At 28.5% G+C, this 16657-nt stretch overlaps 2 protein-coding genes across 3 annotated transcripts in view; one reads left to right on the top strand and one right to left on the bottom strand.

Annotated features, from left to right (window-relative positions):
- LOC141537134 (uncharacterized) overlaps nucleotides 1-13300 on the bottom strand; it is an 87097-nt gene extending 73797 nt beyond the window's left edge. The window contains exon 1 of the mRNA XM_074257974.1: nucleotides 13204-13300. The gene's annotated coding sequence lies outside the window, so the exon portion shown is untranslated. The remainder of the gene's footprint in view (nucleotides 1-13203) is intronic.
- LOC141537133 (uncharacterized) lies at nucleotides 4731-15355 on the top strand. Of its 2 annotated transcripts, none has more exons than XR_012480865.1 (3): nucleotides 4731-4956; nucleotides 14972-15080; nucleotides 15183-15355. XR_012480865.1 is itself a non-coding variant. In XM_074257972.1 (3 exons), exons 1-3 carry the CDS (start codon nucleotides 14644-14646, stop codon nucleotides 15282-15284), a joined length of 462 nt encoding a protein of 153 aa, XP_074114073.1. In that variant the 5' UTR covers nucleotides 14250-14643; the 3' UTR covers nucleotides 15285-15355. The 2 variants fall into 2 exon arrangements, 1 of the variants encoding a protein (XP_074114073.1); XM_074257972.1 differs by lacking the exon at nucleotides 4731-4956 and adding an exon at nucleotides 14250-14894.
- The last annotated feature ends 1302 nt before the right edge of the window (nucleotides 15356-16657 follow it).

The following is a 16657-nucleotide window of genomic DNA, read 5'->3' as shown; positions in this document are numbered from 1 at the left end:
TATTTAATTCTACGGTACTTTTTTTCCACTAATTTTTTATTATAACAGTTGTTCATTATTTATTTTACCGTATTAATTTATTTATTTCACTTATCACAATTTATTTACTTACAATTATTAAATTTTATCAGCACATACTATAGCGCGCTCACGAATTTCGATCCTGACTTTTTTTTTATGTAAAAAGTGACATGCCACAGACTAGATAACACGGAGGCTAGATAGAAGGAGGACGGTCGCTACTGGGTTTTCCGCAAAAGTGGATCCGATAAACTGAGGATACATCATTTTCGTAAATATGACGCTAGGGCGGCGCTGCGTTTGCTAATGTCCGGCAAATGGCGTCTATTTGTTATTGTTGATTGGCATCGCAATAAATAAGTTTTGAAAGTTTTATATTTAAAAAATAATTAAATGTTGTAATTATCATCAGAAAATGGTAAATCGTTGTGTAGTGAATGGCTGCACTAGTGGTAGTGTGAGTAATCGTAATAAACATAGCAAATTGGGTACGAAAAATCCATCATTATTTACTGTGCCGCAGGTAACCTAAATTTTGTGATATACTATCAATTAATTATCAACTAATATATTTTAACTAAGTAAAAAATAATATAAATATAAGCAGATAATTATATTTTTTTATTAATTAGGTTAAGAAATTCTTGAGTGTGAGAATTGGTCCGATTCCGTGCGGGCACGGGTGGGCACGGGGGCACGGGAAATGGTCATTTTACCACGCTTTTGCGCATGCGCACGGGTAAATTACCAAATGACCGGATTATGACCGCACCCGTGCTCCCTCGCTAAAAAAGATTACTTACGCATGTGCGCGGTTGATTTTCAACTGAGCGAAATATTTAAACTTTAATATATATTTTTTCCAATTAATTTTATTAATAATTATCAATGAAATAATTTTTTCTTCTTACAGCAACCCATCAAATCTTTATAATCTAATTTTTTTTAATATAATTAAACTTAAAGCTACATTTAATTACACATACAGATATTTGAACTCTGTAAATGATCTAACTATATAATTAAACAATAGAATCTTTAATAAAAACTTTTTTTTTTATATTGAAATAACTTTAATTAATAAAAGTAAGGTATTTTATATAATGACACTGAAGTTATACATTCGTTACGGTAAAGTTGAATACTATAATATAAATTAACATAAAATATAAAATAATCAATTTCAATTATTACTTGTTTTTTTTTTTTTTAAAACTCATTGTGGTCTTCATAGATCCACTTGGCCGACCAATTAATTTAATTTTAGTCGGGGTTTTAATTTTACTTAAATCTTTTTCCGAGCATTCATTAAAACTCTCATTGTAATTATTTTCAATCGATAAGTTATGCAAACTTGTTTCTAATTCCTTGAAATAATCTACCTCCAATATTTTAATTTTCGAATTATTAGAAAATTTGTCAATTAGCTCGTCAATAATTTCAATCTTTCTATCAAACTCACGACCACAGGATAAACTGACAATGTTAACTAACTTGGACACTTTAGCTAGTACTATTCTTCTTTTGTCACTCACAGATCGAGGTTGTTTTTTATTGAGTTGTTGAACTGCTACCGAAAACTTACTTTTTTCAATTCCATTACTGGCTGAAAGGGAACACGAAGTAGTTGCGTTAAGTAGATGGTCTTTGCTCCAACGTTCATCAAATAAGCATTTATCAAATAAAGATAACTTAAAATATGATCTTGCAGCAAATACATGTCGACAAGGTAACTTTAGAGAGATATTGATTTTACATTGACATGTCGTTGTTGATACTGTTAAATTATTAATATGACATGTTTTTGAAATTTCATTTATGTATGTAAAAAGAATTTTTTCACTCATTTTTAATTCAATCAAAACTTTGTCTGTAGCATATTTTGTTAATGAATCTATATATTTTTGGCCATCATCATTAATATCAAACGGTACATTTGGTTTTCTTATAAATTGATTCGCAGTTCTAAGATGACTCTCAGTTTTACGAGAGTCATACCACTCAAATAAATCTTTTACGGATGTTATCAATGGTGAATTTTTTTCCATAACCAATTTAATTTTTGCATTAACCGACTCCAGTCGGTTATTTGTTTCATTACCGAAACTATTTTGAAGCAAACAATATCTAGGCCAATCATAGCGAATGTTATGCCAGTTCCTGTCGAAGTAGCTTATCAACTTATCTGAACATGTCATATTAAGCTCCAAGTAAAGATTATTATAGTTCTTTTCCGACGTAGCCCTGAGTAATTGAGTGAGAATATTTAACGCTTCGTCTTTTTCTTTTGCTTTCAATTGCATTTCAGGGTTATTGACAGTTCTTTCAAAATTCTTAAAGCATGAAATGCACAAATATAAGTTGGTACACCGGGGAACAATTCTTTTAGAACATCACGCTCTTTCAAATCTTTGTCGGTCATAAAAGATTTAATTTTGTGATACGATTCTTTATTGTCTGTTTTGAATTTTGTTAACATCCACTCTAAAACGTCGCGTTCTTCTGTTGATAAAAACCCAATTCCGACCACTTGCCCACGTCCATTTCCGTCTTCAACTAGTAATATCATTAAAGTCATCTCATTATTGGTCAGTTTATATGTTCCATCCATAAAAACTATTTCTGGCCACATTTCGAAGTCATTTCTCATTTTTTTGTCGTAAAATAGATTCCTTTACAAGAGGATGTTTTCACATCGTTATAGATATGAACATCAGCATCTAAAAAAGAAAAAAAAAAAAAAACGTTAAAAAATTATTGGAAAATTTTATGTAACTAGATAGCATAGGAAAGATATTTCTTTGAACTCGGAGAGCTCAAAATAACACATAAACTGTATTTTTGAGCTTGAAGAGCTCAAAAACGTCATAAGTGCAATTTTAAGCGCCTAAGTATTGTATTAGCGGGAAGTTGCAGAGATGGCCTTCAGGGTCAACCGTTTTGCTAATTTTTTTATTGTCAATACGACCATTTTTCACCGAAGTACAGTTTGTCAGTAATCTCCGAAAATTGTTATGCCTTTAATTTTTTCCATTAAAGTATATAAATTCATATATTTTTAAATAAATTGTAACGGGGAGGTTATCCTCCGTTCAGTTGGTCACCCCTTTCCTCTTAAAAAGGGCACCACTAGGATTTTAGACATGGTGTCCTAGAAACCGGGGAAGCATGAGACGGGAAAGGTCGGGTCGTGAGAAGTTTAGGCAGCTACAAATTAATGCTGAGAAAAATTAATAACAATAAATTAAAATTATTTATTCAAATTCAATAATTCAACTTTAACAAATTTTATCACAAATATTCTTTTTAAAACTTAATTGTGAGAACCTCTCACCTACACAGGCACTTGCCAAAGTATTCTTAAAAATCTATTATTAAAATTCCTTAATTATCTAATCATAGACCATCACGCATCTATACTAAATTCCTCAATTTCTTAATCATAGACCATTACGCATCTATGTTAAGCTACTAAATTACTTAAACCTCGTCAACCTGACGGAATACCATATAATACCACAAATTTTACCTCGTCAACCTGACGGATTACCATATAATACCATAATTTTTACCTCGTCAACCTGACAGATTACTATACACCATATAACTGCAATTAAAACCTTATTCCCGACTACGCCCCCGACTCCCCGAGAAAAATGTTTATATATAACTATATATAATTGTATATAATCATATATGATTATATATGGAATCACATGTATAATTATGTACAATTATATATAATCATACATGATTATATATGGAATTGTATATAAGGTTATATATAATCATATATAATTATATATGACTATATATGAAGCAATATACAGCCATGCAGAATTATATATAGTTCCATACACAATTATATATAAGTATATATAATTATATATAATCATGCATGATTATATGAAATTGTATATGAGATCATATATAATTATATATAATTATATATGCTTATATATAATAAACATATATAAATATATATATAATTATATATAAATTTTTTTCTTGGGTCGGGCGTCTACGCAGCGGTTTTCTAACTTATTCCGTTGTACCCCCGACTCGGGCGCCGATACAACGTTTTCTAAATGATTATACTCATACACTCTCGCTTAATTCCACATAAGACGCTAACTTAATTCACAATTTTACAAATTACTAAAATCCTCCGAATTACTCATCAACTCAATTCCCAGAAATTCCATATTATCACAATTCACAAAATTTAATGTCTGGCACTTTTCCAATACAAAATACCGTACTTCTAAATCAGTTTAATACTCAAATTATTAACTTAATTCATTTATTAATTTACTTAACTAAATTTATCAATCAATTTCTTCTACTAAACTCACTAATTAATTTCATTTCTAAATTTCTACTAAATAATCTTTAACAAAATTCACTAAATAATTTTCTTAACAAAGTTCATTAATCATTTTCTAAATTCAATAAATTTATCAATTAAATCCATTCACAAAATTCATTAACTAAATTAATTAAATTCACCCGATGACAAATCGAAACTCTTGTCAAAAATAGAAAGGTAAGGGCGTGTAAATCGTAAGTCCCTACTACTGTCCCCGGAAAATAAAGCGGGGTGGAACAATAAGAAAGTTCGAGAGCCTGAGTTCAGGGGTTATATAAGAGCCGGCAAGAGTAAGAACGAGGCTTTTTCCCTTCTGGAAGCCAGTGGCCTTTTGCTTTTGAAACAGTGACCCTTGTTGGGATCAGTTTAATTCAGTACAGTGCAGTTTTAGTCGTCAAGAATAGAGAAGCAACTACCGAGTAATTTATCGTGGCGTTTGGAATTGGACAAGCCCTGACCAGAGGCCCGTACCCTGGTTCGAGACGACGAACCGCCAAGTTGCTGATCCCGCCAGGTCGGACCGGAGTATCAGTCATCGTTGAATAACAACAGTAATCGAGTCTCAGGTATTTTTCAATTGTTTTAGGCCAATACTTAATTTTGTGAATTGAGAGGCTGGAATGATTTTAATAAAATTTTCACTACTGTCTCAGGCGTAAATTTTATATTAGTAGGTGCGTTTATACGTACATTAATTGCCAAGGTAATTTCATTAGTTATTACTGGTCTTATATTGATGAAAATCAATTTAGTTAATTTATCAATATTATATTGGCAGTAAATTTATTAGGAATTTGTTAGAGGTCTTTTGGAATAATTAATTTAATTTAGTCAAAATTGTCATGTTAAAATTTGAAATAGTAAAAGTAATTGTGTAATTTGGATAGTGTAGATCCTTCTGGGAAATTATGTAGTTTGAAAATTTATAAGACGTGTTGAGTTGTAGTAATTGGTATTTGTAATTTTGTAAAATTAAATTTAGGCTGGTGGGCTGAATTTAATTAATTTAGTTAATAAATTTTGTGAATTAATTTAATTGATAAATTTATTAAAATTACAAAATGATTAATGAACTTTGTTAGGAATATCATTTAGTGAATTAGTTAGTAGAAATTTAGAAATGAAATTAATTAGTGAATTTAGTAGAAGAAATTTGATTGATAAATTTAGTTAAGTAAATTGATAAATGAATTTAGTTAAGAATTTGAGTATTAAGGTGATTTAGAGAATCGGTATTTTGTATTGAATAAGTGATAGATATAAAATTTAGTGAATCAAAATTCTAGGAATTGAGTTAATTAGTAATTCGGAGAATTTAGTAATTTGTAAAAGTGTGAATTAAGTTAGCGTCTTAGGTGGAATTAAATGAGAGTGTAGGAGTACAGTACTGTCTAGGTATTCATGGTATCCTCCTCTGTTTCCTAGGCAGTTACTTAGAGACGTTGTATAGTAGGGTGATTCAAAAAAAAAGAATATTTTTTTTTTCGTTTGGTACTCTGAAAAATAGGTTCCTAGACACCTCTAAGAAAGCCTCTCCAAGCATGAGTTCTTAATTGTAACGGGAAGGTCCTCCTTCTTACAGTTTTCTATTTTTTCTTATTATCAGATAGAAAAATTTATATCTCGCTTCCAACTACTTGAAAAAATATCTTGTTCCTTAGATTTTGTAGGAAATTGAATGCTCTACAAAAAGGTCTCTTACGATTTTTTCGTAAACCCAACCGTTTAAAAGATATTAACGGTTAAAGTTTGATTATTTTTGGGAAAATTTTTTATTTCTTATGAATTTTATAACTCAATGAAAAAAATCATTATGAATGATGAAACTCATAGTTTTGTAGGAAATTTACTGCTCTATAAAAATGGTCTCTTATGATTTTTCGATCAAGTTGAGCGTTTACGAGATATTCATCGTCAAACATCAATGCATATCAATTTTTCTAGTTTTTGATCAATAATTCGAAAAATTTCAATTTATTCTGTGAGTTTCAAGGAAATTTAGACAAATTTGAGTTTTTATTATAAAAGCAACTCCTATAGATGTTTTCTGTTCAAAAATTCATTTGAAAGTTTTTATTCTAATAATATTTTTTTAATTTTATCTTTAATAATTTAAAATCTTAATCGCGTTGTCATTTATTATTATGAAATTTGTTCAGTGCGTATTTTTAATTTGTTTTTCACAAAATATACATAAAATTTTCGTTCGAGGGGATTTTTGTTTTAAATTCCATTTCTTCTTCTGTTTGTCTTCTGAAACTAACGCCATCTATGTTTTTTACTCTCAACTATCTTCAGTATCTACCCATTTAATACCGTATTATTTTCAGTGTTCCTAAAACTGATCATCTTGAATACGTAATAAAATAATTCATTTTAAATAAGTCTTATAATCATCACATAAATTTATTTATCATCAATTAACCTACAATGAATAAAGAAATACGTTTTATCGGAATACCTCTACAAAGAATTTCGGAACGTAAGTTACCAAAAGTGAAAGAGGTTATGCGTGTGTTTTTCTACCAACTTAAAATTTTAAAGTATTCAATCAAACAAAGTGCTAAAAATTCAGTTGACCAAGTTATTGAACTGTGGAGAAAAATTAGATTCCAACTAGTGGAGCTCCTAATGCAGTCAAAAATTTCTTCGCTATCACAGTCAATGGTTAAAATTACAAAAAAATTTCGATAAAAATTATTCGACATTGTGAGCGAAAAATCCTTAAAAGTGCTTGATGATAATATTAGAAAGTTGTATTTGGATCAAAAATTCGGTACCCATAAAGAGATTCTTTCTAATAATGTACCTGTATCAAACTTAACCACAACTATGATGGGAATAAATGAGAGTAGTAAGTATCTGAGATATTTAATTATTATAAAGTCAGGTAGTAGTGTAACTTTTCATAGATGACTAGATGACATTTGACTAGACAATTTTTGGAGTCCTTTCTTAATTATTTGTCATCAAAATGAATAAATTCTATACATTTTCTTCGTTTAATTTATAAAACAGATCTTATTCCAGACTTAGATCAACCGTCTACCAGTCATGCGATTGTTCCAAGTGAAAAATCAGAGTCGTTCTCTACGTATACATTAAGTGGAGTTACAAATTTTGGATCTGATTCAGAGTATGAACCTCCAATTCCGACAAAACGAGCAAAACTTGATGTCTTAACTCCTGAAGTCATTTTTGGACTCGACCGAGCTAATGTCAGCAGTAGAAATGCGATGTTTATTATTGCTCCGGTTTTACTAGCAGTAGGTATTAAAATTGAAGATACAACGCTCAGTTATAGTTCAATTCAACGAGCTCGTATGCTTCAAAGAGAAGACATTGCTAAAGGACTTAATGACAACTTTAAGACACACGATAAATACGTTGTGCATTGGGACGGAAAAATGCTGAATGACCTTGTTGGATCAAAATCTGTGGAACGGCTACCAGTTATTTTAACTGCATTTGGTACCGAACAATTACTTGGGGTTCCAAAAATGAATTCTGGGACGGCAGACAATCAAACATCAGCCATTTTATCGACATTGAGTGAATGGGGTATTACTAATTATGTTAAGGCGATGTGTTTTGACACGACGGCAGTTAATACAGGTAACTTATCAATGATAATTTAATCTAAAAAATATTTAATTATTAACGTTCTAGTTTAATTTTTATTGCTTACTGAATTTCACTTTTGAAATTATTGAGAATTATTTACTCATTTGGATTTTAAATATAATCTACAATTTGTTGAAAATATTAAATTTAACGATAGTTATCTATTTTCTTTATACAGGAATTCATAACGGTACATGTAAGGCAATTGAAAAGACTTTGGGAAGAGAGTTAATCTAGTTACCATGTCGTCACCACATTTTTGAGATCATATTGAGAAGTGCATTTGAAGTATATTGGCCTGTGTCATCTGGGCCAAACGTACCAATGTTCGGAAGATTTAAAAAATCATGGGATGAAATAAATAAAACTAATTATAAAGCTGGAATTGAAGATACTGTTGTTGCTGATATCATTTTGGATAAAAAAATGAAATATCTCGTTTAATTGCACAATCCTTACAGGTATGATTTAACTGCGATTTTAAGAAAAAAATTTTCTTGTTTCTGACAAATTTTTAATTGTTTTTGATAGTTACTACAACCCCGAGATGACTATAAAGAATTGTTGGAATTGTCGTTGATTTTCCTTGGAGAAATGCCTCAAGAAGAAATTTTTTCAAACGTCCTGGTGCAATTCATCATGCTAGGTGGATGGCGAAGGCAATTTACAGTTTAAAAATGTTTCTATTCAGAAATGAATTTAAACTTTCTAATAAAGAATTGGACGGTCTTCGGCAAATTTGTATATTTATAGTTACACTGTATTTAAAAGCTTGGTTTTCATCAACTTCTGCAACAACTGCTGCTGATCATGACTTGCAGTTTTTGAAAAATTTATTCGAGTACAAAAATATCAATTCATTGATTTCTTCAGCAACTTATGAAAAAATGATTTTGCATTTATGGTATTTAAGTGATGAACTTGCCATTTTATCATTATTTGACGATACCGTTTCATTGGAAGTAAAAAAATATTGTTGGAGCTGTTAATACTCGTAACGGTACAGATTCTAAAGCTAAAAAATTTATAATTGATAAAAACGATTTGAATTCATTAACGCAAAAAGTCTGAGTGACTTTGTTTCTAAAAAGTCTTTAAATCTCTTTAAAATCTTTGATTTACCATATGACTTCCTTGATAAAGATATTGAATCGTGGCCTACTAATGACAGTTACATTGAAAATAAAGAATACTTTAACCAATTGAAAGTTGTTAATGATTCAGCAGAACGAGCTGTTGCATTAGTTAGTGAGTATAATCAATGCTTGACAAAAATGAAGAGCAATTCCAATACTTATTGCAAATTATCAAAGAACATCGAAAAAACTACCCAAACTGCAATAGAGGAAATTATTTACAGTAAAAGTGTACCGTTATGTTGAAAATATTGAAAATTATATGGCAGTTGATAATTAAATAAATAAATTCTTCGATAAAAAAGTGAAACACATGTGAAACACACTAAATTGAATTATATATTTAAAAAAATGCACTAATTTTTTGTTTTAATGTAATCAAACATGTCCAAGACTAAAAAAACTAATTAAAAAAATAGTTCATAACATATTTCTATTCATAGAAACTCAAATTTGTCTAAATTTCCTTGAAACTCACAGAATAAATTGAAATTTTTCGAATTATTGATCAAAAACTAGAAAAATTGATATGCATTGATGTTTGACGATGAATATCTCGTAAACGCTCAACTTGATCGAAAAATCATAAGAGACCATTTTTATAGAGCAGTAAATTTCCTACAAAACTATGAGTTTCATCATTCATAATGATTTTTTTTCATTGAGTTATAAAATTCATAAGAAATAAAAAATTTTCCCAAAAATAATCAAACTTTAACCGTTAATATCTTTTAAACGGTTGGGTTTACGAAAAAATCGTAAGAGACCTTTTTTGTAGAGCATTCAATTTCCTACAAAATCTAAGGAACAAGATATTTTTTCAAGTAGTTGGAAGCGAGATATAAATTTTTCTATCTGATAATAAGAAAAAATAGAAAACTGTAAGAAGGAGGACCTTCCCGTTACAATTAAGAACTCATGCTTGGAGAGGCTTTCTTAGAGGTGTCTAGGAACCTATTTTTCAGAGTACCAAACGAAAAAAAAAATATTCTTTTTTTTTGAATCACCCTATTGTATAGGCGCCCGAGTCGGGGGTATAACGGAATAAGTTAGAAAACCGCTGCGTAGACGCCCGAGTCGGGGGCGTAGTCGGGAATAAGGTTTTAATTGTAGTTATAAGGTAATTTTGGGTATTCCGTCAGGTTGACGAGGTAATTTATGGTATTTCGGTATTCCGTCAGGTTGACGAGGTTTAAGTAATTTAGTAGTTTAATATAGATGCGTAATGATCTATGATTATGTTATGTCCAAGGGCGTTTAAGTGGTAGCGTAAACGGTGGAGGTTTGGACTAACGGCTTAAAGAATACGCAACGGAGTTTTTAATTCCGTTGTTTTAATTATTTATGTGGGACGTTTTCGACGGACGAATTTACCACGCCTTCGTTTGAGACAGATTACGGATTTTTATTGAGAAAAGATGTACTTACTCTTTGCAGGATTTTTCATTATTACCGGATCCGTGATTCCGGGGCTGCTGTTAGCGCCTTTTCCTGGGTTGGGCCCTCTGATCGGTCCTTGCGGCGGATAGAGTAGGATGGATTGGGCTGCTTATTTTTACGAAAGGAATTGATTCGAACAAATTTCACTTCACTTGACATTTATTTTTATAGACACTAAAACTTTTACACTTTAACAAATATGAATTTTAACGTAATTTAATTAAATGAATTTTATTAATTTGATTGAGCTAACGTCCTCCAGTCCCCCGTAGGGTAAAGTGCGCAAAACTAGCTTTTAAGAAATTTTGAATAACTTAATGACCGGATTCTCGCCTAAGTGCAGAGCAAATTAGAACTTGGAGATTCCGGTTCTTTAGGATTTATTTACTGGCCGAATTCTCGCCTAAGTGCAGGGCAAATTAGAACTTTAAGAATACGGCTCTCTAAGATACTTAAAATTAGTACGTGGCCTGCCGGTTAAACCGCGTCCAAACTTCCTTTAAGTGCAGTGCAAATTAAAGCAAAGGACTCTACAAGGCACGGGCCCGTCAATTAAACGCGGAAGTCGAATTAATTAACAAAAGACCGGGAGCGGTCTCCGTTTCTCGTTTTTAAATGCTCGCGGTGCTGAGTTTGCAGGAGTCCCCGCTATTCAACCAGCAGTCACGTAGCTTCTATTTTATTGTGGCTTTCGCGCATGGAGAAGTCTTCCATCTGCGCGGCTGATTTAAATTTAAAAAGAAAAAATTTACGGGTGGACATAACAATTAAATAATTGAAGAGGTTAATATAGATGCGTAATGGTCTATGATTAATTAATTGAGGAATTTAGGATAGATGCGTAAGGGTCTATGGCTAAATAATTAAGAAGTTTTAATGATAGATTTGTAAGAATATGTTGGCAAGCGTCTGCGTAGGTGAGAGGTTCTTACAATTAAGTTTTAAAAGAAATATTTGTGATAAAATTTGTTTAAGTTGAATTATTGAATTTGAATAAATAATTTTAATTCTTTAATTCTTTGTTATTAATTTTTCTTAGTATTATTGTGTAGCCGCCTAAACTTCTCACGACCCGACCTTTCCCGTCTCATGCTTCCCCGGTTTCTGAGACACCGTGTCTAAAATCCCAGTGGCGCCCTTTTTAAGAAGAAAGGGGTGACCAACTGAACGGAGGATAACCTCCCCGTTAAAATTTTCTTAAAACTTTATTAAAAGAAAGTACTACACCCATGATTCATTAGTTATTAGTAAATATAGTACATTAATCATTACTGAAGTACAAAGATATCACAAGTATTAGAAATATGAAGCAAGATCCATCCCAAAATAAAATCCACTTCGTTTTATATAACTAGTTACTCTAATCAAGCGTAAGCGCAAGGTATACTCTACTGACGCTTAAAAATCAAATTTTTGTTATAATTGTACATATACTTACGATAAGTGTTTCGAAGTAACTCAACTACTGATAGTAGATCATTTTCTGCTGAGTTTGTAATCTTGCTTTTCAGTTTATGTAATTTGCTCAGAGAAAAAACTTTATCGTACTCTTCTAGAATCATATTTTGGATTTTTTTTTTATTAGCACCTAACTTTAATGCTTTGCCAACAACAATCTCTTGTTCCTCCGTGAGCCGGCAGTTTTCCGGAATACATTTATAAAATCTCTTAAAACATTATTTTAATACGTATTTTTAAACATAAAATATTCAAATTATATACTTTGTACAATTAATATACTTAATTTTTTTTTTTTTTTAACAAATAATTGTAGTCAATTGAGATCGTAAGCACTTTCGCTTATGACAATTGAAATGATACGATTATAAATAATTTGTTCGTAAGTCAAATTAATTAAAAAGTTTTTTTGAAAATTTTTGATTTGTTAATTTTTTAAAGAAATATATCGCGTTCCAGATGCCATAAGAGCGTATACCAGCAAAAGGTCCCGGTGAAAAGCCAGAAGGGCGTATAAAAAATTTTTTTTCGGGAATCAACGTAGTTTTGTCCGAAATGTGCAGAAATGCAAAAGAAAAATTAATACGCCCTTATGGCTCCCGGGACCCATCTTGGATGCCATAAGGGCGTATAATAAAAATTCTGTTTTTTTTTTTCTAAGTCCAAGAAAATTTTTAGTTAGGAGAAAAAAATTTTTTTGCATTTCTGCACGTTTCATTCAAAAATACGTCGATTCCCAAAAAGAAATTTTTTTATATGCCCTTATGGCTCCCATGACCCACCTCGGATGCCATAAAGGCGTATAAAAAAATTTTTTTTTGGAATCAACGTACTTTTGTATGAAACGTGGAAAAATGCAAAAAAAAAAAATTTTTCAAACTAAAAATTTTCTTGGACTTAGAAAAAATAATAGAATTTTTATTATACGCCTTTATGGCATCCGAGGTGGGTCCTGGGAGCCACAAGGGCGTATCAAAAAAATTTTTTCTTGGGAATCGACGTACTTTTGTATGAATCGTCGAGAAATACAAAAAAATTTTTCTTCTAACTAAAAATTTTTTTGGGACAAAAAAATGAGAGAATTTTTATTATACGCCCTTATGGCATTTGTAACGCGATATAAATTAATTGATAATTTTCGATAAAGTTACTTACTGCAGATTGTTCATGATATCTGTGTTCTAAGTCCAACGATGTTATTTCAAAATATTCAAAGTTCTGAAGTACAATGGTAATAAAGGATGGACAGTTCATTTTACAAGTGCTACAAAAAAATTTATAATTTACAAAAAAAATATATTCAGCGTAAATAATGATAGTAAAAGTAGTAAACGTACTAATGTATATTTGAGGAATTGAGTTTCAAAAAGATATCATTTGATTTTTTCTTACTAGAAACAGAAAAGTGAAGATTTTTTAATATATTTTTATTTTATTAATTTTTTTGAATGTAAATGCATAGTATTCTCAGTTATACAACTGAAATATTTAATTTTCTTAAAAAAACTTCATAATTCTTAGAGTAATTAATACTTTAAATTTAAAAAGTACCCTTTTGATATTCAGGTCCTCACTTCAAAACCAGTTTTTTAATACACTTTTTGAAATTATTGGTACTTAATGAAGAAATTGTGAATATATTTGCAATTACCTCGTTTGATTTTTTGTTGCTTTGGACAGACGACCTCGTCCAAACTTACATGCAAATTTTATATTAGAATAAATGAAAGTATTTACAATAGTTTTGTCCAAACTGTCAATTTTATCCAATTTGTGGCCATCATACTTTATAAAGACAAGTTTGTTTCTTTCCTTATATTTTGTAAAAATATCATCCCAAGCTCGATAACTTTCAAATCTTTGTCCAACAAAAATTCTTTTCCTTGTTCCATCTGAATTAATTAAAAAATAGGAATGTAGTAATAGCGAATATACATAATAAATTTATTTAAAGTTACGTTATAACTTAAAACTTTATAACCTATGTTAAGAAGAAACATTTTTATATGGTTATAATATAAAAATTTGTTTACTTACGGTTTAAATTATATCACTTTTGTAATATGTCGGCATATAATGTTACTTTTTTCGAAATAACGTTTATAAAATTTTTTTTTATGGATGGAAGTCACCAATATCTTATCTGTATATATATTTATATAAATATGCTCGTATGTATAGTCTCAGATGTGATTACACTATTTCAAATGATCCATTATTAATTGTAATTTAACTTATTGCGTTTCCGTGCAGTACTACCATCTTTATTTATCTTTTGCTCCTATGATAACAACAATAGCGATATATATAATAATGTATCATTTGTGTAATATATATATTATTGCCCATAGTAGTCAGAATAAATACGCTGGAAATCTACTTTATCAATCATCAATAAAATATATTGAACACAAAAATTATGTTTAAAAACCTTATCTAGTTAGTTACTTTTTTTTCGTATTAGTTAGACTTATAGTTTTTTATTTATATCGCCCAGAAGCTTCCATTATCTTATTGCGTCGTAACCTTGAATCTTATTTAATTATAAAATATTATTTATTTGTAAAAGTTAGTATAAAAATTAGTATTATCAGCATGGTTTCAAATACGGACGTATTTAGAATATTTGAATTATTTGATGATTATCAGAAAATTGAAGAGAGACTTAAATTATACACGGAATCCACAAAATTTAAGTTTTCGACGGGAAACAGTAAAACTCTGGCAGGAATAAAAAATCTTCCTGAAAATTATAACTCTAAGCTGATTTACGATGAAAAATATTTTAAATGTAATGTTAATCCTAAGCCATCAACGCTAAAAAATTTTCTGAAAAAAAATCCTGGGTATGCATTAATTTTGTTACAATCAACTTATTCAATTAACCAATTAAATTACTTGAAACTTAAATTGTCATTTATAGCGTGAAGGTTGATCGTTGTCCAGCGCTTATTGTTTTTAGGACCACACCAAGCAAACAACATTTGAAAATAACGCAATTGAAACTCGAGCACGACCATGATCCATCTGCTGTAAGTTGTTTACAAATTTAATTGTTTAATTTTATATCAAATGTTATTTTCACTAATGCTATATAAGTAAATAATTTAATATTATAATGAATATTTTTATAGCCACCAAGACTGGAAGAGTATAAAAAGCAAGTTGCTGAAGGAAAAAATATTCAAGAAAATGACATTGTAGTAAGTATATGGGCTCTACAATTTAGCCAGTAAATTTTTAATTTTATAGATAATTACTTTTGCTAGTTAATTGATAAGTAGCCCCGTAGCTAGATAAAAACTACGTGAAAAAGTTGATTTCAGCGTTCTTGAACTCTAGTTAATTGAAGTTATTCGATATCAGTTTCGCCGTCCATTTGCCTGTCTTGAAGATTCTTCACCTACCTTGCCATTCTTCAACAGTTTAAAGTTTTAAATCATTAAAATATAATTGAAACCGATTTAAAAGAATTAAGAGTTTCTTATCATTTTTCTAATTATTTTGAATCATTTGTTAAAATTAAAATATCATTTGAAATTGTTTGAAATCATGGAAAAATTTTAAGAAATTTCATATAATTATGGTTTCAAATAAAAAAGAATTTTGATAAGAAAAAATTACTAACTTTTTCGTAAGCTTTCGTAAGTCATGTACATTGATCGAGGAATCGTTACATAATAAAAAAAAAATTTAATGGAATTCCATAAGATTTCATAAAATTGTATTAAAATTCTTCTCTGTTCAGTAAATTTCATCTTATACCCGAACTTAAATTCTTTATAATTGTATTAAATTTTACAAAAAGGTTGAGCTTCATAAAATGTTAATAATAATAATAATAATTATTATTATTATTAATCAATATTGTTAGAAATCATTGTTAGTGGAGATTCCGAAGCAGTTTACTAATTATTATTATTATTATTATTATTATTATTATTATTATTATTATTATTATTATTATTATTATTATTATTATTATTATTATTATTATTATTATTATTATTATTATTATTATTATTATTATTATTATTATTATTATTATTATTATTATTATTATTATTATTATTATTATTATTATTATTATTATTATTATTATTATTATTATTATTATTATTATTATTATTATTATTATTATTATTATTATTATTATTATTATTATTATTATTATTATTATTATTATTATTATTATTATTATTATTATTATTATTATTATTATTATTATTATTATTATTATTATTATTATTATTATTATTATTATTATTATTATTATTATTATTATTATTATTATTATTATTATTATTATTATTATTATTATTATTATTATTATTATTATTATTATTATTATTATTATTATTATTATTATTATTATTATTATTATTATTATTATTATTATTATTATTATTATTATTATTATTATTATTATTATTATTATTATTATTATTATTATTATTATTATTATTATTATTATTATTATTATTATTATTATTATTATTATTATTATTATTATTATTATTATTATTATTATTATTATTATTATTATTATTATTATTATTATTATTATTATTATTATTATTATTATTATTATTATTTGTTATTAATTGCT

The sequence above is a fragment of the Cotesia typhae genome, unplaced genomic scaffold (assembly GCF_013202065.1).
Source record: "Cotesia typhae breed Kobodo isofemale line unplaced genomic scaffold, CoteBio_Ctyphae scaffold_58, whole genome shotgun sequence".
NCBI classification, from domain to species: Eukaryota; Metazoa; Arthropoda; class Insecta; order Hymenoptera; family Braconidae; genus Cotesia; species Cotesia typhae.
The sequence above is the reverse complement of the archived record's forward strand: the minus strand, read 5'-3'. Positions and strand labels throughout refer to the sequence as shown.